Source organism: Phaseolus vulgaris, chromosome 11 (genome assembly GCF_000499845.2).
Source record: "Phaseolus vulgaris cultivar G19833 chromosome 11, P. vulgaris v2.0, whole genome shotgun sequence".
In the NCBI taxonomy this organism is placed as follows: domain Eukaryota; kingdom Viridiplantae; phylum Streptophyta; class Magnoliopsida; order Fabales; family Fabaceae; genus Phaseolus; species Phaseolus vulgaris.
In genome coordinates this window covers 42,982,648-43,010,239 of record NC_023749.2, presented here as the reverse complement: position 1 = coordinate 43,010,239, position 27,592 = coordinate 42,982,648, and the positions used below count along the sequence as shown (strand labels likewise).

The 27,592-nt window shown below is 34.8% G+C and overlaps 2 protein-coding genes across 7 annotated transcripts; both read left to right on the top strand.

The window, feature by feature from the left end:
• The first annotated feature begins 9,555 nt into the window (after positions 1–9,555).
• Positions 9,556–10,206, top strand: LOC137808093 (uncharacterized). Its single transcript, XM_068609019.1, has one exon. The coding sequence runs from the start codon at positions 9,556–9,558 to the stop codon at positions 10,204–10,206; it is 651 nt and encodes a 216-aa protein (XP_068465120.1).
• A 12,719-nt stretch (positions 10,207–22,925) lies between these two features.
• Positions 22,926–27,226, top strand: LOC137826062 (G-type lectin S-receptor-like serine/threonine-protein kinase At4g27290). 6 transcript variants are annotated; one of them, XM_068631908.1, is made up of 7 exons: positions 22,926–24,292; positions 25,251–25,364; positions 25,725–25,864; positions 25,971–26,178; positions 26,265–26,502; positions 26,589–26,739; positions 26,811–27,226. In XM_068631908.1, the coding sequence occupies exons 1-7, from the start codon at positions 22,984–22,986 to the stop codon at positions 27,108–27,110; spliced, it is 2,460 nt and encodes an 819-aa protein (XP_068488009.1). In that variant the 5' UTR covers positions 22,926–22,983; the 3' UTR covers positions 27,111–27,226. The 6 variants fall into 6 exon arrangements, 5 of the variants coding, with proteins under 5 accessions (XP_068488009.1, XP_068488042.1, XP_068488016.1 ...); XR_011083407.1 differs by having other exon boundaries at positions 22,936–24,292; positions 26,672–26,739; XM_068631915.1 differs by having other exon boundaries at positions 22,938–24,292; positions 25,254–25,364.
• Positions 27,227–27,592: the final 366 nt, after the last annotated feature.

Sequence of the window (27,592 nt, the reverse complement as noted above, 5' to 3'; positions counted from 1 at the left end):
TATTCTGAAATTGCTTTTAGATGATTTGTCTGTAAAAAGAAATTTCATTCTTCCTAATGACTTTTTGTGAAAAAGTAATTCCACACCAACAATCCAAAATACACCATATAATCTTCCATCATCATTTTTCATTTTAGTTCTCTAGTGTTCACGAATATGGTTGTGGTTTTTCTTATGTAATAATACTTTTGCCTTCTTTTCTTTTTTGCTAGACTATAATAATGAACTCATGTATGGTTCTTATCCTTGAGACTGCAGACTTGTGTGATTTGTAAACAGAGTCGTGTTCATGTATAACTTGTTACAAGTGTACTACATATTTTCATGTGATGTATGCATCAAGCGTCAGATACATAATGCAAGTAACTTTTTTTCTATTAAATGTAATCATGATCTACTATGACCTAACTTCTTTTCCTGTATGCAGTTGGAATGAATAGAACAAAATTTTGCTTCAGTCAACTTACCATTTAAGCATCATCTGCATTGATGATGAAACACATTATTTGTTATGACACTAAATATGAAGCACATTAATTGGTTGCATTGTAATATGGTTTTCATAAGATAAATTCTATTGTAGTTATTTTCACATTATCAGCAAGTATATATCTTGATTTTTCATCTTATATAGTATTTTTTGCAGCTTGTGGACAATGAAGACAACAATGATAATATTGCAGACGAATGAAGTTATATATTTTATGTACAAAAGAAAATTTAGACATGACATGATGTGACTTGCACTTTTAAATTTGAGGGCTTGATCACATTCTTGAAGATAATGTTTTTTATTATGTAATTTGAACACCATTGAAATATATTCTTGAAGATAATTTTTTCTATTATGTAATTTGAACACCATTGAAATATATCAAATATGTGACTTATGGATTCAAGAACATGCAAATAAATTCTTGGGTGATAATTGGACTGTGCATAAATTATGAAGAAGTCACACATAAAACGACATGGGTCTCCCTTTACCTTCACACAGTACATTTCAAACTCCTCTTACAATATTTAATTACCTTCACACACCACATTGAAGGTCGTCTTAAAATATTTAATTACCTAACTTCTAATGACCTTCACTTTACTTCCATCTCAACCCTCACAACACCAAAGGAGAAGATGCAAATAATTTCTTGGACTATGCATAAAATTTTAGAGAGGTCACCACATAAAACTGCAAGGGTCACCACTTACCTTAACACACTACATTTGAGGGTAGTCTTAAAATATTTAATTACCTAACCTCCAATGACCTCACTTTATTTCCATCTCAACCCTCACAACACCAAAGAAGAAGATGCAAATAATTTTTTAGACTGTGCATGAAGTTCTGAAAAGGTCACCACATAAAATTGCAGGGGTCAACACTTACTTTCACACACTACATTTCAAAGCTCCTCTTACAATATTTAATTACATAACCTCCAATGACCTCACTTTACTCTCATCTCAACCCTTACAACACCAAAGAAGAACATGCAAATAATTTCTTGGACTGTGCATAAAAGTTCTGAAGAGGGCACCATATAAAACTATAGGGGTCATCACTTACCTTAACACACTACAATAAGTGGTGACCTTTTGTAAGAATAAGTGGTGATCTACTACCAACATTTTGCATAGTGATGTAATTTTAGAATTTTGAAGTTGTGTTGTTCTTGTGTGGTGTGGTGCAGTGTATGAGATGTGTGTAAAGTAACTCCAATGGAGTACACGGAGGTCAAGTTCTATAATACCACTGTTAATGTAGTTATTTAGTTAATGATAGTCACATTAAGTGGTGACCTGTTTAGAGATAAGTAGTGACCTGCTACCAACTTATGCACAGTGAAGTAATTTTTGAAATTTTGAGTTGTCTTGTTCTTAGGTGGGGTGGTGCAGTGCATAAGTTGTGTGTAAAGTAATCCTAGTGGAGGAAACGAAGGTCAAATTCTATAATATCACGATTAATCTAGTTAGTTAGTCACAGTCACATTAAATGGCGACTTGTGTAAGAATGAGTGGTGACCTGCTATTAAGTTTTTGCACACCTAAGTAAGTTCAGAAATTTTTTGCTTTGTTCTTGTGTGGGGTGGTGCATGAGGTGTGTGCAAATTGTAAGGATTGAGAAAAATAGTCTTAGAGTAGAAGTGGTAAAATTAAAATGACACGAGAATATTTTATTTTTAAATTTAAAAGAGCATATAAATAGAAATTCTATTATTCAGGTTTCATTTTAAAAAGAACCACCATCTCTCAAGTTCTTTTTCCTTTCCAATCCCTTATCTCTAAGATTCTTCAAATATCCGCTAAATTTCAGGTAAGGGAAGCTAGCCTTAATTTGCAATAGAACAGTAGGCTAGAAGATCTGGATGTGAGGGTGACGTGGTCACCAATCTCAAGACAGTATTTTCAGGAAAGAAAATACTGTGTTAAGATTGTTTAGGATGTGCATTGACTAGGGATTCGTCTAGAAGGAGATATCCTGACTCTACTGAGATAATGGAATCATATAGATGAAGTTATTCAGGTGGTGAGAGTCGAAGGAGGTTCATATGAATGGGTAAGTTGTTTGAAAGATAACTAACTTGACTTGTTATATGAGTTAACCCCGTTTTCGCTTAATCCAAATTTTTTCGTGCAAGCTAAAATGGACCCCTTCAGCACTGCCCCGTTTTCATTTAATCCAAATTTTTTTGTGCAAGCTAAAATGGACCCCTTCAGCACTGCTCCGTTTTTTCTTAATCCAAATTTTTTCGTGCAAGCTAAAATCGACCCCTTCAGCACTGCCCCGTTTTCTCTTGATCCAAATTTTTTCGTGCAAGCTAAAATCGACCCCTTCAGCACTGCCCCGTTTTCGCTTGATCCAATTTTTTTCGTGCAAGCTAAAATGTACCCCTTCAACACTGCCCCGTTTTCGCTTGATCCGAATTTTTTCGTGCAAGCTAAAATCAACCTCTTCAGCACTTCCCCGTTTTCGCTTAATCCAATTTTTTTTCATGCAAGCTAAAATCAACCCCTTCAACACTACCCCGTTTTCGCTTAATCCAAATTTTTTCGTGCAAGCTAAAATCGACCCCTTCAGCACTGCCCCATTTTCGCTTAATCCAAATTTTTTCGTGCAAGCTAAATTCGACCCCTTCAGCACTGCCATGTTTTCGCTTAATCCAATATTTAGTGTAAGCTAAAATCGACCCATTCAGCACTGCTTTTTTTCGCTTAATCCAAATATTTTCGCGCAAGCTAAAATCGACCCCTTCATCACATAAGATTTTGCACATGCACTTAAAAATTCTTGTAACTCTTTCAATTCTTTCTCCAAATTGTTGATGACAACCTGTTGTTCCTTCGCTTGGCGAAGCATATCAACTACTTTCACCTTCATTTTACCATAGTCCTTTTTTTTTACATGTTGGTTGTAAATCCACGTTGAACTACCTCAAATGCTTGTACAACGAATTCATTTTGTAACTTCATTGGACGCAGATAAGTCCATAATAACCTGTTCATGCACACAAGAAATACCAACATAGTGACAAAAAAAAAACTAAGTATTGTACATTTTAAAAAAATCAATGTATTCTACACCACATTTTGTTGCAGTCCAGATGCAATTTCAATGTTACCCAACCTAACATCCATCCAATGTGTGATACGAGGATATCTATTTCCAATCCTTGGAACTTGACACTTGTAAGAGAACAAATGTTCAAGAGCCCATATCTACACAATTCATGTCAAATTAATGCCACTAACCAGAAAATGTATGGGAAGTCATTACACATACGAAGTAAACATTTTAAATTACATGCATCAAGTACACACAACCACGAACATGGATATATGTAGCATTAGTTTTCCTCCTCATACACATTGAAGCTGAACACAAACTCTGAACCAAAAAGTCATAAACTAAACCTCCACAATTATTGTTGGGTTTGTGCAGGAAGTGTAACGTGGGTCACCACATACTCCTACTAAGGTCACCACATACTACAACCCTCTAAGTTGACTGAATTATTGTTCACTTGGCACTGCCTTGCACTCATGCCCTCTAAAGACCTGATCTAACACACTTTCTCCCCACATCATGCCCATCTCAACAAACATCAACACTCACTTCATATTTCCATAAAAAGTTTCATTGCATTTGTGCAGGAAGTGTAAAGTGGGTCACCACATGCTGCAACCCTCTAAATTCATTGAACAATGTCGTTACTTCACATGGTCCTACTTTGATGGCTTATAAGAATCTGATTTAACCCACTTTCTCCCCACCTCCTGCCCCTCCCCAACTAGCATCAACCCTAACACTAACACAAACACTAACACTCTCCTTTTACCTTTCTTATCCATGTCAACATTACAGAATTTACTTAAAAATTTTGGTACCTCATCAACCTAACATTCTAAACAAACAATTTGCATTATTTATACACCAAGACACATATTTCCAAGAACAATATTTTCCACAAAAAATGAAGTCATACTCAAGAAAAATGGGTCCCGATTTTTGGACAACTCTAAATAAGTTGCTCCACCAATCCCTTTTCTTTGTGTATCCTAACATGCTACTATGAAATAAAATACTACAATATTAGTCAAATACAGACCCACAAAGTAAACCCAACGTGAAATATGAATATACATTTATCTTAACAGTGTGTGCAAAAAATTAGCTTTGGGTCACCACGAAACAAATAACACGAATGACCTAACAACAAAAATCACACAAGATTAATGTTAGCCTAAACCCTAAACAAATGAAAAAAAATGTATTACCTTTGAAAAGAGGATGTCAAAGAGGAAAACACCACCCAACCAGCGTGAAAACAGGATGTCAAAAATGAGACCTCCACCCAACCACCGTAAAAGGAGGATGTCGAAGATGACACCGCCACCAAACCACCCTGAAAACATATGCACCAGGACGACGACGAATGCCGCTGCAAAAAAATGTTGCAGAGAATTTGGAAGAAATACCTTGCAGAGAACTGGAAGAGGATGTGGAGGACAAGCAAAAACGTAAATTCAGCCCCAATTTCTCTTTCTTAAAACCTAATTTCACATTCTGAAGCACCAAATACTAAATGTTCAACTTTTAAGTGGACCCCATAACCCAAATAAAATAATATTTTTTGTGCCACGTTGGCAGTTGTATGGTGGAGCAACTCATTTAGAGTTGTCCAAAAATCGGGACCCAAAAAAATACAATTGGGTCTTTTCTTTTTTATGAAACTTTCTGTAAAACAAGTAAGCAAAACTACATAGTGCATACTACATCGCGATAATTCTTTTACAACAATTTTTTTATCAAAAAAAAATTAAAAAAATATGAAAATGTTTCAATCTTATTACAAAAGTTATGATTTATGCATAACCCAAAAAACAACACCAATCCGACATTAAACTGTATTTGCCCCATACAACATATTCTACTGGTTCTACAGAACCTGTGAAGGAAACCAACAAAAAACTGAGCCATTATGACACTCAAACAAGAGCATCACACCAGCTAAAGGCAAATACTTTGGTAGAACTTATATTCCAAAATTTATGATTTCCAGTATATATCCTGACCCTGTATTATGATCCAGATTTGCAGCAATGACCAGTTAACAAGCTTATCCAATTGGTGACAAAATAATTGTTCAAAGTCATGCTTGTTTGAAAACAAAGTAGTTCAAGATTCATAGAACAATGTCTCGTCTAAGAGCCAAGCTTGTTTGAAAACAACTAACAAAGCAACTGTTGATAAGTGGAATTAAAAAAATAAAAGTTCCACACATTTTCTAATGTTCATAATTTTTCTTCATATGTAGAGGTTCACTCAATTGAAGTTAGCAAGGTTATTAAGAAGTCTTGTTGTCATTGTAGTCATTGCAGGGTAAGGATAGATAAGAAGATAAAGAGTTTTGTTATATGTATTTGTTTTTTCTTATCAGAAAAAACAAATGAATAAATAGGAGGTATTTCAAGGATACCTCAACCCATATACAAAAGACCTACCTCACATACAAAAACAGATACCTATGCTCAAGAAGAAAGCTTCCTAGAAAAATTAACAGTCATCATACATACTATTGGCTCCAAACACCAATCTGAAAAGGAAAAACAAACGTCTCGTGCTTTGGACACAACCCATGACCAAGCCTTCAGCTGCGACAGAGTAAAGATTTCAAAAGGATCAATCCTGCCGCTTTTGAAAACCCTTTTGTTCCTATGTTTCCACAATTCCCCTACCATTGGTATCCACATACCCCCCAAACTTGATTTACACTTTCCTTGATCCTGCTCATCCTAAAACTTATTAAGAAGTGATATTTTGGCTCCCTATGATCTACCGAAGCCATTCACACCCACTCATAACACTTACCACACAAGCCAGACAACAATACACGTACAAAAGAGGTGAGACGTAGTTTCCTCCTCCTCCCCGCACAGACCGCATATATTGGTGGTCATACCTATCCCCCTCCTTACTAGATTTGCTTTAGACGCTATCTTGTCTTCGAAAACCCTCAACACTGTAAGATGTGTAAATGATTAGACCATTAACCTCCAGAAACCCACAAACAAATCCCTCTCCGCCCCCTGAATGACATCCCTAAGAATTTTGTAAGCATATTTAACCGTGAACACAACTGTCTCCCCGTCTTCCACACCCAAGAATCTCCTTATCCATCCTTACCCTCTGATCCCCAGGAAATTGCATCAGCTGATGTTCCTGATTTCGTTCCCATTCAAACAAGTTTCTTCTCCATTCAATCTTCCATGTCCACCCTGAAATTTCTGACCTCTCCCTTGCCTGCCATACAGAATAGTCCTTGAGAGAACAAATGGTATATAGTCTCGAAAATAAGTCCTTTAAAGCCGTAGTACCCGCCCATCTATCTTTCCAAAACCTGATCTCCCTCCCATTCCCTACCTCCCAAGAAAAGTTAGCCTAGAACTTGTCTTTCCAGCCGTTGAGTGACCAAACCTCCTTCAAGTCCCTCCACCAAAGAGAATTTGTGCATCTCTTTCTTTGACTCCGTAGATCCCTCCAACCTCCATATTTGGAATCCAACACTTCTTTCCACAAACCCTGTTTTTCATAACCTAAGCGCCAAATCCTTTTTCCTAACAAAGCGATATTAAACTGCCTTATATCGATCATTCCGAGGCCCCCCGCTTCTTTTGGCTCGTATACCTTTTCCCATGAGACCCACGCTATTTCCTACCAACCGAGCCCTATCCCCACAAAAAGTTCCTCTGCAACTTAACTATTTCCTTACTCACCAAAACCGACATTTTGTACAGAGATAAGTAGAACAGGGGAAGAGCGGATAACACCGACTTAATCAAACAAAGTTTCCCAGCCATAGAAATAAACTTGCCTTTCCATTTGCTTAATCTTTTCCGCACTCTTTCCACCACCTCTTCCCAAAACTTTTGTGACATCCACCTACAAGCATACCCAGATATTTAAACGGAGTGTTCACCGTAACACAATTCAAAACTGCCGCAAAGTGTTGTAGCAAAAGGTGGTTGCATCCAACCCCTTCAACACTACTCTTCTAGAAGTTGACCTTTAACCCTGACGCTAATTCAAAGCATTTGAGAATAACCTTGATAACAAACACGATTTGAGCTCTCGCTTTGCAACAAAAAAACAACAACGTATCATCCGCATACTGAAGCATATTAACCTTTATGAATCTGCCTCCGATCACCACACTTTCTAATAAATCCTTCTCGACCACCTTCCTTACTACCTTTGCTAAACCTTTTACTGTTGGAGATGGATGAAGCTTATCTCAACCTTGCATTGGTGTGTTTGATGTAGTCTTTAGCAAGTTTTCTTTGAAGGTTGCTATGTGTCTTAGATGATTCTGTATTTTAGGCTTGTGTGTATTCAAGGTTGCCTTTTGCTGCATGACCCATCCTAGATGCCAAATCAAGGTAGTAAGATCAAGTTCATGATGTGGTTAAATGGTTTTGGAAAAGCTTTTTAAAGTTTTCTTAAAAGGTTTGATTCAGTACAAAAATAAATTTGTTTTCTGGAGAAACAATAGGTTTATTTCTGCTCTGTTAAAAGGCTTTTTGAAATTCTGTTAGGGCACCAAAGGTAAAGCTCAGTCTGTTATTTCAGTTAAGTTGAGCTGGCAGTTTTGTTAACATTTAACCTGTTGTTTTTAAAATCAATCTGTTGTTCTTATAACTGCTCTGAAACTGTTTTTTGAAAAGTGGTTAGAAAATGTTCTCTATAAAATAAAATGCCCTTCTCACGTGAAGGGATGCTGAACAATCACAGTTTTGACAGAGAAACAACTTTTCGTCTGTGAAAAAGAGAATTGAAAAGGTTTTTGCAAAGGTTTTTCAGAAGAGAAATACATGTGAGCTTGTTCTTGAAGAACCTTGTGCTGGTTGAAGGTGTTGATACTGTCTTGGAGCAAATAGAACAACTGGTTTATGTTCTTGCAACACAATTTCAGGTGTAATCTTTCCCTTATTCATTCTTGTAATAGGTATAAGTGTTAGTCCCTATAGATAGGGTTTCTTGGAGTGCAAGGTATGCTGGAATAGTGTTTTTTCAACAGTGTTTGTTGAAGTTCTTGAAGGGTTCAAGAGCTGCTGTGTATGCTGTAATTGTTTGTATCTGTTTTAGTGGATTCCACCTTGCAGTAAAGTGAACTGGACGTAGCTCTTGATGAGTGAACCAGTATAAAAACTCTCTTGTGTTTCTCTTCTCATCCCTGCACTTGTTTCTGTTTTTTGCTTAATTCTGTCAAGAACGAAATCTGTTCATTTGAAATCAAATCTGTTAATTCTGGATTTAATAAAACCTGTTCTTCTTAATCTGGAAAAATTCTCTAATCATAAACAAAGCTTCTGAATATAAGTTTGTAATTGAATTAAGAACCAACAGGGTTCTTCATAAATATCATGTAAAAGATTCATTGTCTATAAAGCTTTGTGTTGAATAAATTGGATTGTTCTTTTGGCATAGTGTGTGTTTTTCAATTCTGTTAAAAGTGAACCAATCTGATTTAGCTATTTTTCACTATCTGATCTTAATCTCAATCTGGTGCAGTTCTGTTTGTGTTAGACTGTTTTGTAAAAATCAATCTGTTCATTCTAAAATCAATCTGTTCTTTTACCCCTGATATACTGAAAACAGTTTGTGGTTGCGAAAATTTTATATGTTCAATTCACCCCTCCCCTCTTGAACTTATACATTAATAGACCCAACAATTGGTATCAGAGCTAGGGCTTGTATTTTGCTCAAGTGTATGCATGATGTCTGAGTTTAAAATGCCTTTTGCTGAAGGTGTGTCTATTAATAGACCTCCTATGTTTGGTGGTGTTAACTATGCTTTCTGGAAAATTAGGATGAAAATTTTTATGGAGTCTATTGATATGGGTATTTGGGATGCAGTGGTCAGTGGACCTTTTATACCTATACAGGTTGTCAAAGAAGAAAATGTGTAGAAGCCTTGGTCTGAATAGAGTGAAACTGAAAGGAAGAAGGCTCAATATGACTCCTTAGCCAAGAACATCATCACCTTTGCACTGAATATGGATGAATTCTTTAGAGTGTCCCAATGCAGCTCAACTAAAGAGATGTGGGAAGTACTGGAGGTAACCCATGAGGGCACAGATGATGTGAAACGTTCGAGGAAGCATTCACTCATTCAAGAATATGAGTTGTTTAGGATGCAATCAGAAGAAAGCATTGCAGATGTGCAAAAACAGTTTACACATATTGTGAATCATCTCACTGGTCTTGGTAAGGTCTTTGACAAGGAAGAGTTCAACATAAAGGTGCTGAAATGCCTTGATAGGAGCTGGCAGCCTAAGGTAACAACAATCTCTGAATCCAGAGATTTATCCAAGATGTCTACTGCAGCACTCTTTGGAAAATTGATTGAACATGAGTTAGAACTCAAAAGATTGAAAGAACAAGAAACAGTGGAGAAAAGAGCCAAAGGAATTGCCTTAAAGACTACCATGGAACATGATACAAGTGAGGAAGAAAAGAATTCTGAACATGATGAGACCTTGAGTCTGCTCACCAGAAAATTCAGCAGGTTTCTGAAAAGAAAGAACCGAGATAGAACTCAACAAAGAAAGAGGTATTCTAAATCCAATTACTCAAATTCTTCTAGTTATACTTGTTTTGGTTGTGGCAAACCAGGTCATATAAAGGTTGATTGCCCAAACAATTAAAACAAAGAAAAATCAGCAAGCAAGAAGAGTGAAAGAGGCAAAGGAAAGAGAGCTTATATCTCTTGGGAAGAGAATGATGTATCCTCAACAAGTGACTCTTCAACTGGAAGTGAAGAAGCAAATTTGTGCTTCATGGTGAATGATGAAGGATCAGCATCTGATTCAGTAAGTGACTATTCAACTAATTCTGAAAATTATGATCAGCTGTTAATTGCCTTTAAGGAAACACATGATGAAGCAAACAGATTAGCTGTCATTTGCAACAAATTGAATAGAGTAAACAGGGTACTTGAACCTAAGGTCAAAGCTCTTGAGGAAGAACTGCACAAAGCTAAAACCGAATTGGTTAGCCTTGAATTAACATGTTTGCATGCATCAATAAAAACCTGTGATAATTGTAAGAAGCTGGAAAAACAGATTGAATATTTGTTAAAAACACTCTCAAATTTCACCAAAGGAAGAGAAAATCTTGAAACTTTATTAGGTTCACAGAATGCTATTTTTAATAAAAATGGTCTAAGATATAATTCTGGAATGAAAAACAATGTGAAAAAGTTGTCCAGTTTTTTTGTTCCTTCCAAAATAGGTTTTTCTTCTTTTAGCAGTTCAAATACTATGCATACTGCATCTTGCTTTTACTGTATGAAAAATTGACATATCTCTAGAACATGTAAAGTTAGAAGGTACCTTGTTCCCAAAGGGTTAGCCAAATGGCTTCCTAAGGAAGGGTATTAATCATGTTGGACCCTAAACTAGAAAGGGGTACCATATGTGTTAAATCTGTTTTGTCTTACAGAAAAACAGCAAGAAAAATCAGTGGTACTTGGATAGCGGGTGCTCAAAGCACATGACTGGTGATGTTACTCAATTCACAAATCTGAAACTTAAAGCTGAAGGACACGTCACATATGGAGATAATAATAGAGGAAGAATTCTTGGAAGAGGAAATGTTGGTACTGCAGAGTCAACCACAATTGAGAATGTCCTATACGTGGAGGGACTAAAGCATAGTCTCCTAAGCATTAGCCAACTGTGTGACAAGGGCTACAAGGTCAATTTTGAAACCAACACATGTACAATCTCAAATGAAATTTCTGGTAAGGTGCTTTTCACAGGAAAAAGGGTAAACAACATCTATCTCTTAGATATTATGAATAGTTGTTCTGAAAATGAGTGTTTGTTGTCTAAAAGTGATGAGTCCTGGTTGTGGCATAGGAGGCTAGCTCATATCCATACAAATCATTTGAATAAGCTGAAGTCTAAGGAACTTATTTCTGGTTTACCAAATATAATGTTTCAAAATAACAGATTGTGTGATGCTTGTGTAAAAGGTAAACAGATAAACACCTCATTTAAATCTAAAGATGTGGTTTCTACAAATAAAGCTTTGGATGTTTTACATATGGACTTGTTTGGACCATTTAGGACTGCTAGGTTAGCTGGAAATTACTATGCTTTGGTGATTGTTGATGACTTCTCAAGATATACATGGACTCTGTTTCTTGCTTCTAAAAATGATGCATATAAAGCCTTTAAGAAACTAGCTAAGGTTCTGCATAATGAAAATGAAAATAGAATAAAACAGATTCATAGTGATCATGGGAGAGAGTTTCAAAATGCAAAATTTGATAGGTATTGTGAAAAACATGGGATCACACATAGCTATTCTGCTCCTAGGACACCTCAACAAAATGGTGTAGTTGAAAGGAAGAATAGGTCATTAGAGGAGTTAGCTAAAACCATGTTAAATGAATCTGGTTTACCTAAATATTTTTGGGCTGATGCAGTATACACTGCTTCTTATGTGCTTAACGGAACCTTGATTAGACCAATTCTTAAGAAAACTCCCTATGAATTGTATAAAGGTAGGAAGCCTAGCATTAGTCATCTTAGGGTTTTTGGCTGCAAATGCTTTGTTCTAAATAATGGTAAAGACAATCTGGGGAAATTTGATTCTAAATCAGATGAAGGAATACATATTGGTTATGCTATAAATGGACATGCTTATAGAGTCTATAATAAAAGATTGCTTGCAGTAGAAGAATCTATACATGTTGTATTTGATGAAACAGATTGTTCTATGCCTAAATCTGTTCTGGATGAACCTGGTATGGATGATTTAAGAACCATTCTGCAAAAGAATCAATCTAGTGAGCTTGATGCAACTAATCCAAATACTGTCAAAGAATCTACTGTGAATGCAGGACTGCCTAAAGAATGGAAAACTCCAAGGGATCTCACACTTGACAATGAATTGGTAAAATTGAGAAAGGAGTCTCAACAAGGAATTCACTTAATAATTTATGTAGAACAGTGGCCTTTGTTTCACAAATTGAGCCTAAAAGTCTGGAAGAAGCACTACAAGACAGCAAGTGGATAACAACAAGAACTGAACCAGTTTGAATACAATGAAGTGTGGACCTTGGTTCCAAGAAGACATGAGATGAATATCATAGGAACCAAATGGGTGTACATGAACAAGATGGATGAACATGGGGCTATCACTAGAAATAAAGCAAGGTTGGTTGCTAAAGGCTATAACCAAGAAGAGGGAATAGATTTTGGTGAAACCTATGCACCAGTAGCACGTCTTGAAGCTGTCAGGTTACTCTTGGCATTTTCCAGCATACAAGGTTTCAAGCTGTTTCAAATGGATGTCAAGAGTGCATTCTTAAATGGTTACATTAATGAAGAGGTGTTTGTATCTCAGCCTCTAGGGTTCGAAGATCATAAAAATCCAGAGCATGTGTACATGCTCAAGAAGGCTTTATATGGATTGAAGTAGGCACCTAGGCAATGGTATGAGAGGCTAAGTGAGTTTCTGCTCTCTCAAGGATATAACCGTGGCAATTCTGATAAAACTATGTTCATAAAGAAGAAAAGAGAAGACATTATACTTGTGCAAGTCTATGTGGATGATATTATCTTTGGATCCACAAATGAAGAGATGTGTGAAGACTTTGTGAAAACCATGAAGAGTGAGTTTGAGATGTCAATGTTAGGGGAAATGAATTTCTTCCTTGGACTACAAGTGAAACAACTCAAGGATGGAATTTTCATAAGTCAAGAAAAGTACTGCAAGGAGCTGCTTAAGAGGTTTGATATGGATCAATGCAAAGCAATCAACACTCCTATTTCAACAAGCTCCCAGCTGGAACAAGATTGTGCAAGAAAATCAGTGGATCAATCTAAGTACAGGGGTTTAATCGGTTCTTTATTATACTTAACTGCTAGCAGGCCTGACATTATGTTTGTTGTGTGCTTATGTCCTAGATATCAATCTGATCCAAAGGAATCACACTACAATGCATCAAAGAGAATTATGAAATACTTGCAAGGTTCTAAGGATGTTGGATTATGGTATCCTAACAATGTATCTTTGAACTTAACTGGTTTCTCAGATTCTGACTTTGCAGGTTGTAAGGTAGATAGGAAAAGCACAAGTGGGACTTGTCATATGCTTGGATCAAGTATAATCTCTTGGCATTGCAAGAAACAGGCTTGTGTTGCTCTTTCTACAGCAGAGGCAGAATACATAGCTGCTGGAAGTTGTTGTGCTCAAACCTTATGGCTAAGGCAGCAGCTAAGTGACTTTGGGATTCTATTAAACAAGATACCTATAAACTGTGATAACATTAGTGCTATAAATCTGTCTAAGAATCCAGTCATGCATTCAAGAACTAAACATATTGAAATTAGACATCACTTTCTAAGAGAACATATTGCTAATGGAACTTGTGATATCAAATTCATTGGCACTGAATTTCAATTGGCTGATCTTTTTACTAAACCTCTTGTTAAAGATAGGTTTTATTTTCTTCTAAATGAATTGGGTATCATTAGCTTAAATTGTCCTCTGCAGTAAAAATTTCAATATGTTATTTTATATTTTAACCTGTTCTCTCTCTGTTTCAGAATCACAGTTGTGACTAGGAAAGAGAAATATTTAGTTTTCTCTCTCTCCCTGATCTTTGACTGCTTTTACGGTTATTAACCAGCAGGTCTATGACAGTGATATGTGGATATACTAACTGATAGGATATCTTGTAGGTGCAACAGATTTGATTTGCTAAACAGAAATCTGGTTCCAATATATTCTTGCGTCAATCAACACCTACACCTGCTGTATCACACAAGAATAAAATCTGTAGAAAATCTGTTTGAATTGATTTCTTTTAAAACTTGTGATTTTTGAAATCTGATTTAAGCTCTATATAAATCTGGCACTAATCAATTGTTTTTCACACCTTCTCATTTCTACGACGAGCTGTCCAGGTTCAAACAAATTAATGTTTTTAATTTCTATCTTCAAATGATCATGTGAACTGTTACTAATCCTCCTTCTAGCTGGATTTTTCTTTTGTGAATAGGTGCAGGTAACAACAGATCAAGCATGGCATCCTCATCACGCAGAAAGAAGAAACTCAAAGAGCAACCTAACAGCAGCCAACCTGCAAAGTCTGAATCAGAATATCCAGTTAAGCTTAATGAAATGTTACCTGGATACCACAAGCCAACTTCTTTAGTTCCTTGCAAATACTTCAAAATCCTTTTGGCAGCATTGTAGTGTGATTCTTTAGGAGCAGATTGAAACCGAGCACACATGCACACTGCAAACATTATATCAGGCCTGCTGGCAGTGAGATACAATAGAGATCCTATGAGTCCTCTGTATTTGGTTTCATCAACAGAAATTCCAGCTTCATCATGATCCAAGTGACAGCTAGTTGAGAAGGGTGTGCTGATTGGTTTGCACTTGTCCATTTCAAATTTCCTCAGCAGATCTTTGCAATTCTTAGCTTGATTCAAGAAAATGCCATCCTTGAGTTGTTTGACCTGCAAGCCTAGAAAATAGTTCAACTCACCCATCATTGACATTTCAAACTCACTCTTCATGATTTCCACAAAGGTTTCACACAATTATGCATTGTTTGATCCAAAAATGATATCATCCACATATACTTGTACTAGAATTGTGTCATCTCCCTTCTTCTTAATGAATAAGGTCTTATCTGATTTGCCTCTGTCATAACCTTGTGAGGTGAGGAAATCACTTAGCCTCTCATACCATTGCCTAGGAGCTTGTTTGAGCCCATAGAGAGCTTTTTGAGTTTGAACACATATTCTGGATGCTGATGGTCTTCAAAACTTGGTGGTTGTGAAACAAATACTTCTTCATTTATATAACCATTCAAGAAGGCACTCTTCACATCCATTTGAAATAGCTTGAACCCTTTGATGCAGGAGAAGGCAAGTAGCAATCTGACAGCTTCTAGCCGAGCCACTGGTGCATATGTCTCATCATAGTCTATTCCTTCTTCTTGATTATACCCTTTAGCCACTAGCCTAGCCTTATTTCTGGTAATCACCCCATGCTCATCCATTTTGTTTCTAAATACCCATTTTGTTCCAATTATATTCATCTCAGGTATTCTAGGAACAAGAGTCTAGACCTCATTAAGAGCAAATTGATTCAGTTCCTCTTGCATGGCTAAAATCCAGTTGTTGTCCTTGAGGGCCTAATTTGTGGGTTCCACTTGAGATACAAAGGCCATTGTTTCACAGAAGTTATTCAAGGATTTTCTAGTTGACACTCATTTCTCAATGTTCCCAATAACATTGTCAAGGGTTAGGTCTCTCGGGGTTTTCCACTCTTTTGGCAAACCTGCAGTCACAGTAGATTCTTGCATAGCATGTGCATCAACAGTATCAATATGAATCGATTCATTTTGATTTAAATTCATTATTGTCAAGGTCATCAGCAGTAGTTTTAGATATGCTATGATCAGCTTCATCAAGTACAACATGCATTGATTCTTCTACTATGAGCAACCTTTTGATTGAAGACTCTATATGCATGACCATTCAAAGCATAACCAATGTGCACACCTTCATCAGATTTGGCATCAAACTTACCCAGATTTTCTTTGCCATTATTCAATACAAAGCATTTACACCCAAAAACTCTAAGGTGACTCACATTAGGTTTTCTGCCCTTATACAATTCATATGGAGTTTTCTTAAGGATGGGTCTAATTAAGGTTCTGTTTAACACATAAGCTGCAGTATAGATTGCATCTGCCCAAAAATACTTAGGAAGCTTAGATTCATTTAACATGGTTCTAGCTAGTTCTTCTAATGATCTGTTTTTCCTTTCAACTACACCGTTTTGTTGGGGAGTCCTAGGGGCTGAAAAGGTGTGTGATATCCCATGTTTCTCACAGAACCTTTCAAATCTAGCATTATGAAACTCTCCCCCATGATCACTTCGAATTGATTTTATGCAACAACCATTTTCATTTTGCAGAACCTTTGCTAATTTCTTAAAAGCAATGTAAGCATCATTTTTATGTGCAAGAAACAAAGTCCATGTAAATCTAGAGTAGTCATCCACAACAACTAAAGCATACAAATTTCCAGCCAAGCTAGCAACTCTAGATGGTCCAAATAAGTCCATATGTAATACATCCAATGGATTTTTTTGTAGAAACAATATCTTTTGAATTGAAAGAGGATCTGATTTGTTTACCTTTCACACAAGCATCACAGAGCCTGTTATCCTGAAATTTAATGTTAGGTAAACCAGAAACTAGATCTTTAGATTTCAGTTTATTTAAGTGATTAGTGTGTATGTGAGCTAACCTCCTGTGCCACAGCCAAGACTCATCACTTCTAGACAGCAAACACTCATTTGAAGAGTTAGTTTCCATGATATTCAAAAGATATATGTTATTCACTCTCTTACCAGTAACCAACACCTTACTAGAGGAATCACTTGAGATTGTGCTGCCTTTTGACTTTAAGTTCACCTTGTATCCTTTGTCACAAAGTTGACTTATGCTGAGAAGGCTATGCTTGAGTCCTTCTACATAAAGCACATTCTCAATAGTGGTTGAATTCCCTGTTCCAACAGTGCCTCTGCCCAAAATCCTTCCTCGGTTATTATCATCATAGGTTACATGTCCCTCTGCTTTGAGCTTCAAGCTAGTGAATTTTGTAAGATCTCCAGTCATATGCTTGGAACAGCCACTGTCCAAGTACAACTGATTTTTCTTGTTGCTCATCTGCAAAACAGAATAAAAATGATACAAATGGTACCCGTTTCAGTATAGGGTCCAACACAGATTAAAACCTTCTCTTTGATAGCCATTTTGCTAAATTCTTAGGAACAAGATGCTTTCTAGCAATGCATGACCTAGAGGTATGACCAGATTTCATGCAGTAAAAACAGGTTACATGAGATGCCTTTTTGCCACTGTTAAAAGCTGAAAAACCTGATTTTGCTGGAACAAAAAAACTTGAAAGCATTTTGACATTGGTTACATTTCCAGGGATATAACCAAGACCATTTTTATTAAAAACAGCATTCTGTGAGCCAAGGAGAGACTCAAGGTTTTCTCTTCCCTTGGTGAAATTGGAAAGGGTTTTTAGCAAATACTCCATTTGTTTTTCCAATCTTTTGCAGTTTTCACAGGTTTTAATAGAGGCATGCAAGCATGTTAGTTCAAGGCTTACCAAATCTGTTTTGGCCTTATGCAGTTCTTCCTCAAGTGTTTTTACTTTAGGTGCAAGCACATTATTTACCTTTTGCAACTTACTACATATTACATCTAGCCTGTTTGCTTCATCATGTGTTTTGTTGAAAGTAGCAAGCAATTGATCATAGTTATCATAATCCATAGAGAATTCACTTACTGAATTAGAGATTGACTCCTCATCCTTCATCATGAAGCACATATTGTTTTCCCCACTCTTAGTTGAAGAGTTGCTGGTTGGAGATACTTCATTCTCTTCCCATGAAATGTAAACTCTTCTCCCCTTGCTCCTTTCAACCTTCTTGCTGGCAGATTTATCCTTTGATTGATTGTTTGGACAATCCATTTTGATTTGCCCTGTTTTGCCACATCCAAAGCAAGTATAGTTAGAGAAATTTGAGTCATTAGGTTTAAGATACCTTCTTTTCGTCTGGTTCCTATTTCTTCTTTTCTTCTTCAAGAATTTGCTGAATCTCTTTGTAAGAAGACTGATTGTATCATCATTTTCAGCATCTTCTTTTTCTTCCTTGATCTCATTCTGTTCGCTTGCTTTCAGTGCAAGTCCTTTGGATTTTCTTTCCACTGTTTCCTGCTCTTTGAGTCTCTTGAGCTCCATCTCATGCTCCATTAGCTTTCCAATGAGTGTAGCGGTTCCCATCTTTGACAGATCACGGCTTTCTGATATGGCAGTCACCTTTGGTTGCCATCTTCTGTCGAGGCACTTCAATACCTTTATGTTGAGTTCCTCTCTGTCAAATTCCTTTCCTAAACCAGTAAGGTGATTCACAATATGAGTGAACCTTTTCTGCACATCAGCAATGCTCTCCTCGGGTTGCATTCTAAACAATTCAACTCACCCTTTATAATTAATTATTCAAATACAAAATAATCATCCCTATCAGAAAGTGGCATTAAATTAAGAGGGAAACTGCGGCTATTTATTGAAAAACAACTAACAATCAGCATTGTAAAAAACCTAATTAAAAAATTATATTATTTAATTAATTACTACCATTCACAGGGAGTTTGTTGTGTTAATCATCAACAAATTTGACTTCATTTACAACATTATCGTATGCAATTTCAGTGTTTTAACTAGTGCATTCATTATATGCTTTCATTTTGATATAGATATAAGATTCTACCCACATGAAGTCACAACATGAAAATTCAAATATTCACAGGGAGTTTGTTGTGTTAATCATCAACAAATTTATACGTTGACTTCATTTGCAATTGCAGTGTTTTAACTAGTGCATTCATTATATGCTTTTATTTTATTATAGATATAATATTCTATAACTATAGAAATTGTTAAAAGAGAATATAACTTTTATTTAAAAATGAGAATACAATATCTCTAAATAGGGTTATAATACACTTCTCAAATTTTATTTTACATTTCTTTCTCATGAAACATATGCTATAAATTATATTTAAAATCACAGTATAAATGACATTCAAAATTAGAATTGAAGGTAATAATGATTGACCCATTCAAATTTCTAAATAAAATTGATGACGACTTTGAGTTTAATGCTAACAAATTCTTCCCTTAAACTCAAACATTTCATATTTTTCATTCAGATTGCTTTTCTGATCGTCATACTTCCAATTTTATATTTTTCCTTACTCCAACTACCTCCAATATTTTCCCATTAGTCACCGTATTTTTCTAGATTAGAAGAAACTTCAGTTTTCTTCACTAAACCAATCCATGCAGAATTTTGAATTGAATTACTTTTAATTTCCCAAACAAAATCTTATCCACTTTCATCTTTTGAATTAAAAGGATTTAAGAAAGACTTTGGCTTCAATGAGCTTGGAACATAATGATTAGACCATATATCCTTGGTAGATAATGTCTCAACACCATTCCATCTACGGTCTTCTCCCAAATCAAAACCACTATTTTCAAGTAAATTTGAAAAGTTATAAGGGGCTTTTAATTTTTTTTCATTCACCTTTTATTTTTGTGCCAAAAGCAACAAATGAAGTTCTTCTACTTGATTAACTCTAGTTTCTTTGTTTTTCTCCATATCAACATAATTTTCTTCCAATTTTGTAAACCTCTTTTCCAGGTTATCAAATTTTGTTTCAACACTCTCCAATTGAGATACCACGACACTCCTTTCATTTAGAAGATTATGTTTTTCATTAGTCAATAAATTGCACAATTCTTCCAAGCTACTTGATTTTTTCCTTAAACCTTCAAGCTCAATTTTGTCATCACAAAGGGACTTCTCCGACAATGTACTCTTTAAATTGAGTCTGAACATCCGATTCTTCGTCATCTCCACATTTGCAAGAACACGTTCATTGTTGTCCTTCAAGTGCAAAATCCGGTCTTTCATGAAAACCGAATAACCTTTCTCCAACAATTGTTCCATATTGAGAATATTATTCTTCAAATAAGGTACATAATAAACATTCTCATAGTGCCTTGTTTTCCATCCTTTTGAGAAAAAACATATTTTTCCCCGGCCTTTGATGGGAACCTTTGTTGATACCATACCATGTCACTATCTAGATCCGTATGTAAAAATCCGTATGTAACATTGTTGAATCAAGTGTGTTCAAGCTTTGAAAGAATCCAAATCCTAGCGTTTGATGGAAGGCTGGAGTTGCTTGACCTTGATCCCCTCAAGAAACACACTTCCTTTAGCTTAACACACACACAACGAGAATGTTGATCTTAACAACCTCAAGAGCACACAACCCTTATTGGCTTTACAACACCAGAATGTACACAATATTCAAAACGAATTACACTATTACAGAATCAACTGAAATCAATACAGACTAATCCTATTCCACTTCTCTCTTGAATAACCAAAGCTCAAAGTGAAAACTAAAGCTCTTTGAAAAACTCAAATCTGTTTTTCTTTCAAGTTGTTTGTTATAAAACATTAACAAACTATTTATAGTATTCAAATATTGGTCAAAACATTTAAAGTAGGAGTGTATTCGATTATGAAATTAATTAAAGCTCACTCAACTAACAAAACTGATTTTGTTAGAGTTTTCAAACAAACAATCGGTTGAAAGAGCGAATCAATCGGTTGTTTTGGTTTGACAGCAAGCCAACCATCCAAAACAGTTTTCAAACTCTTTCAAAAACACCTAAGTATAAAACAATCGGTTGTTTCGACAAAACAACGGGTTGTTTTTCACTTAGTTTGAAAAACACTTTAAACTTAAAAGATTTGAAAACACTTAAGCTTTAGATTCAACAAAGAGTGGATTACAAAGATAATCTACCCAGATCTTATTCTAAAACACTTCAGCAACTTCAAGCAACTCCAGCCTTCCATCAAACGCTAGGATTTGGATTCTTTCAAAGCTTGAACACACTTGATTCAACAATTTCCCCTTATTTGATGAAGACAAATCCTTGGTTGCTTGTGTTGGACTTGATTGAATCTGAAGCAGTTCCTGCAAAACAAAGTTTAAGCAAAGTACAACATCTATGGCAGTAGGTTAGAGCAGTAAAACAAAACTTATGTTTTGCTTAACCAAAACAACAGTCACTTTACATACGAATTCAAATCTATATGTAAAATTCGTATGTAATTCTCAATTTAAATACGGATTTGAATCCATATGTAATAATCGGTATGTAACTAACAAATTTCTTGTAGTGTTAGTTGATTGGCTATCGTTTGCACACGAGTGATGTAACTAGATACATTTTTTGAATTATTCATCTTCATGGCCTCAAATTCATCTCGTAGAGTTTGAAGAGACATTTGTTTAACTCGGATTGCACCCTTGAACACCTTTTCCAAGATGTCTCATGCTTCCTTTGAAGTGGATGCACCAACAATCTTCTCAAAAATTGCCTCATCAACAACTCTATACAACATGTACAAAGCTGCCTTATTTTTCGATCGTGTCTCTTTCAACACCTTGTTTTGGGTAGTTTCTTCTGGTTCTTCAAAACCCTGTTGAACAACCTCCCAAAATAATGGGATTCTAGAATGGCCTTCATTTTTCATTCTATTTGCCTTAATTAAAACAATCAGAATTTTCTTTCATTTTTCTCACATTTATTCGCTGAAATAATCTTCCTAACCCAAACAAAACATAAATTTTAGTTCTCGAACGGGGTTGGGGCCTAAAGAACAATTGAAACTGCTCATCTGCTTTTTTGGTCGGTCAGTCGGTCGATTTGTACTTACGTTTCTCTCTAAGAAAGCTCTTTCCTCCCCTCTACTCGTTCCACTCCTCGACTTTCATGTAGTCCCGACTCGGATGGTACCTGCAGAAGGCACTCCGACGCTGAAGTCAGATTTAATATTCGGCACTCGGTATTCTGAATACGGTCTAATGACGTACCTAGTTCTTAAAATTTGTGTTATTTATATTATTTTAATGAAGAGTTTGGATTATATTTAGAAGCATGTGACCTAGTTATTTATTGTTGCTTAATCTTACTAATTTTATTTAAACATAATTAAATTTATGACGTGAATCCACGTAATAATTGGTCCAAGACATATAAATTCAATTTCTTTTCAAACCTATAGATGGAAATACGGTCGTACGACAACTTTCTCTTATACATCTTTTTGTTTATGTACAATTAATAAGCTTTTTATAATAGTATATTATTAATAAAATTTAAATTAGTTAATAATATTTTCTCAACTAATTGAATAGTTAACATCAATTACTTGTATAATTATTGATTGTGAATAAATAGAGGATGTGATTGATGTGATCTTCACTGGCGGCTCGAAACGCCGTTCAGGACCATTTTTTAATTAACATACTTTATTAATGATCAGGTCAACTGATGCACAGTGAAGATAACAAACATCAGGCTCTACCATTTTCATACAAACTGACAACTTTATCTTATTATAATATTTTATTTATATTTATTATTTTTATATTTATTATTATTATATTATTACTATTATTATTATTTTATTACAGTATTTATTGATAAAAGTATTAGTAGATGTGTGAAAATATATTTTTCCTTTTCCTTTTCATATTACTAAAAAGGGTGCCGACATTTATACAGTCCATAAAAATTACTCCAGCATTACATCTCATTATATTATTATTTTAATTATATTTCTTTTAAATTTTAATATATATTAATAAAATACGTGATAAAGTAGGAGTATTTTGTCTTATATACTATCGAAGAAACATTTTTCTATAAAAAAAATTCAGCAATAAAGTACTTATTCCCTCAACTTTCGTGACTTCATGTGCAGCAATTAACACAATGGCCATTCCACTACCATTCATCGTCGTAGCCAGTTTAGTTTTGCTCTCATCAAAAGTTTCCTCTGAAACCAACACCATCACTCAGTTTCAGCCACTTACCTATGGAACCAACTTGGTTTCTGAGGAAGGAACCTTCGAATTAGGTTTCTTCCGCCTAGGTACTTCCTCAAACCTCTACCTAGGAATCTGGTTCAAAAAAATCCCACAGAAAACCATTGTTTGGGTTGCCAACCGCAACAATCCAATCAATAACACCATCATCAACAGCAACAGCAACAACTCAACCGAGTTAACCTTAACCAAAGAAGGAAACCTGGTTCTTCTCAGCAGCAACAACACCGTTCACTGGTCAACAAATGCAACAGCAAAATCTGAATCGGTGAAGCCAGTAGCACGGCTTTTGGAAACAGGGAACTTTGTGGTAAGAGATGAAAAGGACAACAATTCTGAAAACTACTTGTGGCAAAGCTTTGACTATCCTTCGGACACACTTTTACCAGGAATGAAGCTAGGGTGGGAAGTAACAACGGGTCTCAACAGATACCTCACTTCTTGGAACAACTGGGAAGACCCATCTTCTGGTCATTTTTCTTATGGAGTTTCAAGAGGCAACATCCCCGAAATGCAACTTTGGAACGGTTCATCAGTGACCTACAGAAGTGGCCCTTGGAGTGGCTTTCGATTCAGCGCCACACCCGCATTGAAGCGTCGTTCATTGATGAATATCAACTTCGTTGACAACCCCATGGAGAGTTATTACCAAGTTTTCCCGCGAAATAGGTCGATGATTCTGAGAACGGTGGTTAACCAAACCATGAACGCTCTTCAGCGTTTCATTTGGGACGAAGAAACTCAAAACTGGAAGCTTGATTTAGTTATCCCCAGAGACGGTTTTTGCGGCTATAACTACTGTGGCTCATTCGGGTACTGTGCTGTGAAGGACAACTCTTCAGCCTGCGAGTGTTTACGAGGGTTTGAGCCAAAATCGGCTGAAAAGTGGAGTGAAGGGTGCGTGCAAAGAAGTGAAACTAGGTGCAGGGTGAAGAAGAAAGACGGGTTTGTTAAGGTTAGTAACATGAAGATTCCCGACACTAAAACATCGTGGATGAATCGAAGTCTAACGATTGAGGAATGCAAGGCTAAGTGTTGGGAAAACTGTTCTTGCACGGCTTATGCTAATTCGGATATCACTGAAAATGGAAGTGGTTATAGCGGTTGCATCCTCTGGTTCGGTGATCTATTGGATTTGAGATTTCTTCCAGATGCAGGGCAAGATCTATTTGTTAGAATGGATATCTCCAAAATTGGTATGAGATTTTATTTTATTTTTTTCTTGGTTAAATAGAAATTATAATGTTACTATTCATGAGAGAAATCACCTTAATTAGATCTTTTAAATGTTATCAGGTTATTCACATAACAAGTTCAGTAATGCTAGGCTTTGAAGGGATATATTCAAATAATACAGATCTTATAGTCACTAATAATAGAAAGGAATGATTATATAAATAAAAAAAATAACTTTATCTTAGCAGCGTTTTCATGATTTTGTTTGTATGTGTTTTTTATTTTTATGATTTAAAATAAGACTATTAATTCATAATAAACCGTTATAATGAAATATTGTTTAATATATAATTATAATGTCTTGTTGATTATTTTAAAATATTTTATTGTTTGATTTTTGTTTTTAATATGATAATTTCATGAACTTACTCATTCTTTTTCAAGCTCTTCTAGTTCATCGGTCAATTTCTATCTAAGAATGAGTTAACTTATAAATTGGAGTAAAAAAAAAGTAGAGAAAAAAAATACCAGATTGATCGATAAATTAGAGATAAAAAAAATAAAACAATCATCACAATATTTCACTGCTCTCAAAATTGAATAATAAAATACTTAGACAAAAAATTTAATTTTTTTTTTAAATATTTAATAAAAGAATTTATAAAAAATCAATCATTACAATTTATAATATTTTTTTACATATTTTATTATCAATTTTATTTTTTATGATTTGGTAGTTGAGTTTCAAATTTTTTAATTATATATTTTTATTATCATTAAAATATTGTAGACATATGTTTGTACTGATACGAAGAATCATTACGTGTCTAATGCAAACACTTTAAAGACTAAAATATAATTTTTTTTAAAGTTAAAAACGTGAAACCCACTTCTAATTTAAATTTTAGCCTATATCATGTGCTTCACATATTTTTTTTAATTATTTCAATTATATTGTCTATTTCTTTCATTTGTCAGAAGAAAATAAAGACAGTTCAAAGAAAGTGGTGATTGGGGTCACAAGCATAGTTTCTTCGATTGCTGCAGTGCTTCTAATATTCACATTCTTTTACCGGAGAAGAAAAGGCAAAGGTAAACTTTCTTAATCTGATTCCTATTTCATGATTATTATTTTTAAATAATTTGTAAACTATTTTAAACATTCTATATTTTCCTTTCTTATTTCTCTCGTCACTCTTATCTTCAAAAAAACTTTAGGTAAAAATAATTTTTCGTTTTACAAAATTTAAAGCGCATGTAATATCATATTGTATAAAACGTTTTACAAATATTTTCGTGATACTTTGCAAAATTTATAGAAAAAACTATTATTTTCAAATGTTTTATAAAGAATTTGAAAGAAATGTTAAAATTTGTAACAATGTAACTTCTTTTGAAGCAGAAGAAAAATACTTTTACAATGTGATGCTGAACACATTTGAAATGAAACAGATACAAAAGCAAAAATAAACGAAAGTGAAGAAGGTGATCTTGAGCTACCTTTGTTTGATTTTGATACAATAGCATGTGCTACTAGTGACTTCTCAGATGACAACATGCTTGGCCAAGGTGGTTTTGGTCCTGTCTACAAAGTATGTATGCAACAACCTTCTTCTTCATCAATAAGTTAATAAGCAAGAACATAGTTTTACTTTTCTATACCCAATTTTACTTATTTATAAATTTTATTTTATTAAGGGAACATTGGATGGAAAGAATATTGCTGTGAAAAGGCTATCTGATACATCTGCCCAAGGACTCAAGGAATTTAAAAATGAAGTTATATTTTGTTCTAAACTTCAACATCGGAATCTTGTCAAAGTTCTCGGATATTGCGTTGAAGAGCAAGAAAAATTACTCATTTATGAATACATGCCTAACAAAAGCTTAAACTTCTTTCTTTTTGGTAAGTGATTTTCTTAAACTTTTGAAACTCTTTTTCATTCCTTTATTTATTGATTAATCAAAGATAACAAAAATATCATTTGATAGATGATTCTCAAAGCAAACTTTTAGATTGGTCTGCACGCTTAAACATTATAAGTGGAATTGCTCGAGGACTTCTTTATCTTCATCAAGATTCTAGGCTAAGGATTATACACAGAGATTTAAAATCAAGTAATATCTTGTTAGATGATGATATGAATCCAAAGATTTCTGATTTTGGATTAGCTAAAGTGGGTAAAGGTGATCAAATTGAAGGGAATACGAGGAGAGTTGTTGGTACATAGTAAGTATCTTTACTTATGAGAAAGTTAAGATATATTTCGCACAAATTATACCTTAAAATAATTTACATGTAATTATTTCTTTCAGTGGTTATATGGCTCCCGAATATGCAATTGGTGGAGTATTCTCTGTCAAATCTGATGTTTATAGCTTTGGTGTTTTATTGTTAGAGGTTTTAAGTGGAAAGAAAAATAAAGGATTTTCCTACTCAATCCACAGCTATAATCTTATTGAACATGTAAGTATCAGAAGTAACTTCAACTTATATGTAATGAATTGGATTTTATTAATTGTTTTGCATTGTTGTAGGCATGGAGGTGTTGGAAAGAGTGCATCCCAATTGAATTCATTGACACTTGTTTAAGGGACTCGTACATTCTATCTGAAGCCTTACGATGTATTCATATCGGTCTTTTATGTGTACAACATCAACCTAATGATAGACCGAATATGACAACTGTAGTTACAATGTTAACAAGTGAAACTACTTTACCACATCCAGAAAAGCCTGTTTTCTTAATGCAAAGGGTTTTAGTTGAGGAAGATGTTGGACAAAATATGTATTGTCCAACCAATGAAGTAACTATTTCTGAGGTGGAACCAAGATAAGAAATTGATTTGATTCTTTTCTCAAACACCAATACATTGATAAAGTGTTGGGTTGTAAACCAGGATTTATTGTATTTGTAACAAATAAAGATGTTGATAAGAAAATTCATTCTTCTTCTGGTTGTTATGTGTATTTATCTTCTATAATAATAGTAATAATTATATATAAAATTTAGGCTCAATCAATATCCATTTTATATATATTATCTTTATTTGGATGGTATGATGCAAAATTCTCAATTTATAATGTTCTTATTTTATTTTGTGGTATAGACAAGTTGTTTTAGGTTATATAACGAGCCTATGGAGAATAGGCACATGCACAACATAGATATTTATGATAATATGAGGGTAAAAAAGTACATATTGTTGAAACAAGTGGTGTTCAAGCTTTGAGGAATCCAAATCCTTTGAAGGATGTTGAAGCCTCTGTTGTGTTTGATGTTACTGTGCTGGTTTAAGCTTTGTTCTGGGGTAGTTTA

Bases quoted from the DNA above. Each gene is read 5' to 3' on its own strand.
- LOC137826062 (XM_068631908.1), top strand. From the start codon at position 22,984: ATGGCCATTCCACTACCATTCATCGTCGTAGCCAGTTTAGTTTTGCTC. The intron at 26,503-26,588 runs GTAAGTATCTTT...TATTTCTTTCAG, and splicing joins AGGAGAGTTGTTGGTACATA to TGGTTATATGGCTCCCGAAT. The intron at 26,740-26,810 runs GTAAGTATCAGA...GCATTGTTGTAG, and splicing joins GCTATAATCTTATTGAACAT to GCATGGAGGTGTTGGAAAGA.
- LOC137808093 (XM_068609019.1), top strand. From the start codon at position 9,556: ATGGATGAATTCTTTAGAGTGTCCCAATGCAGCTCAACTAAAGAGATG.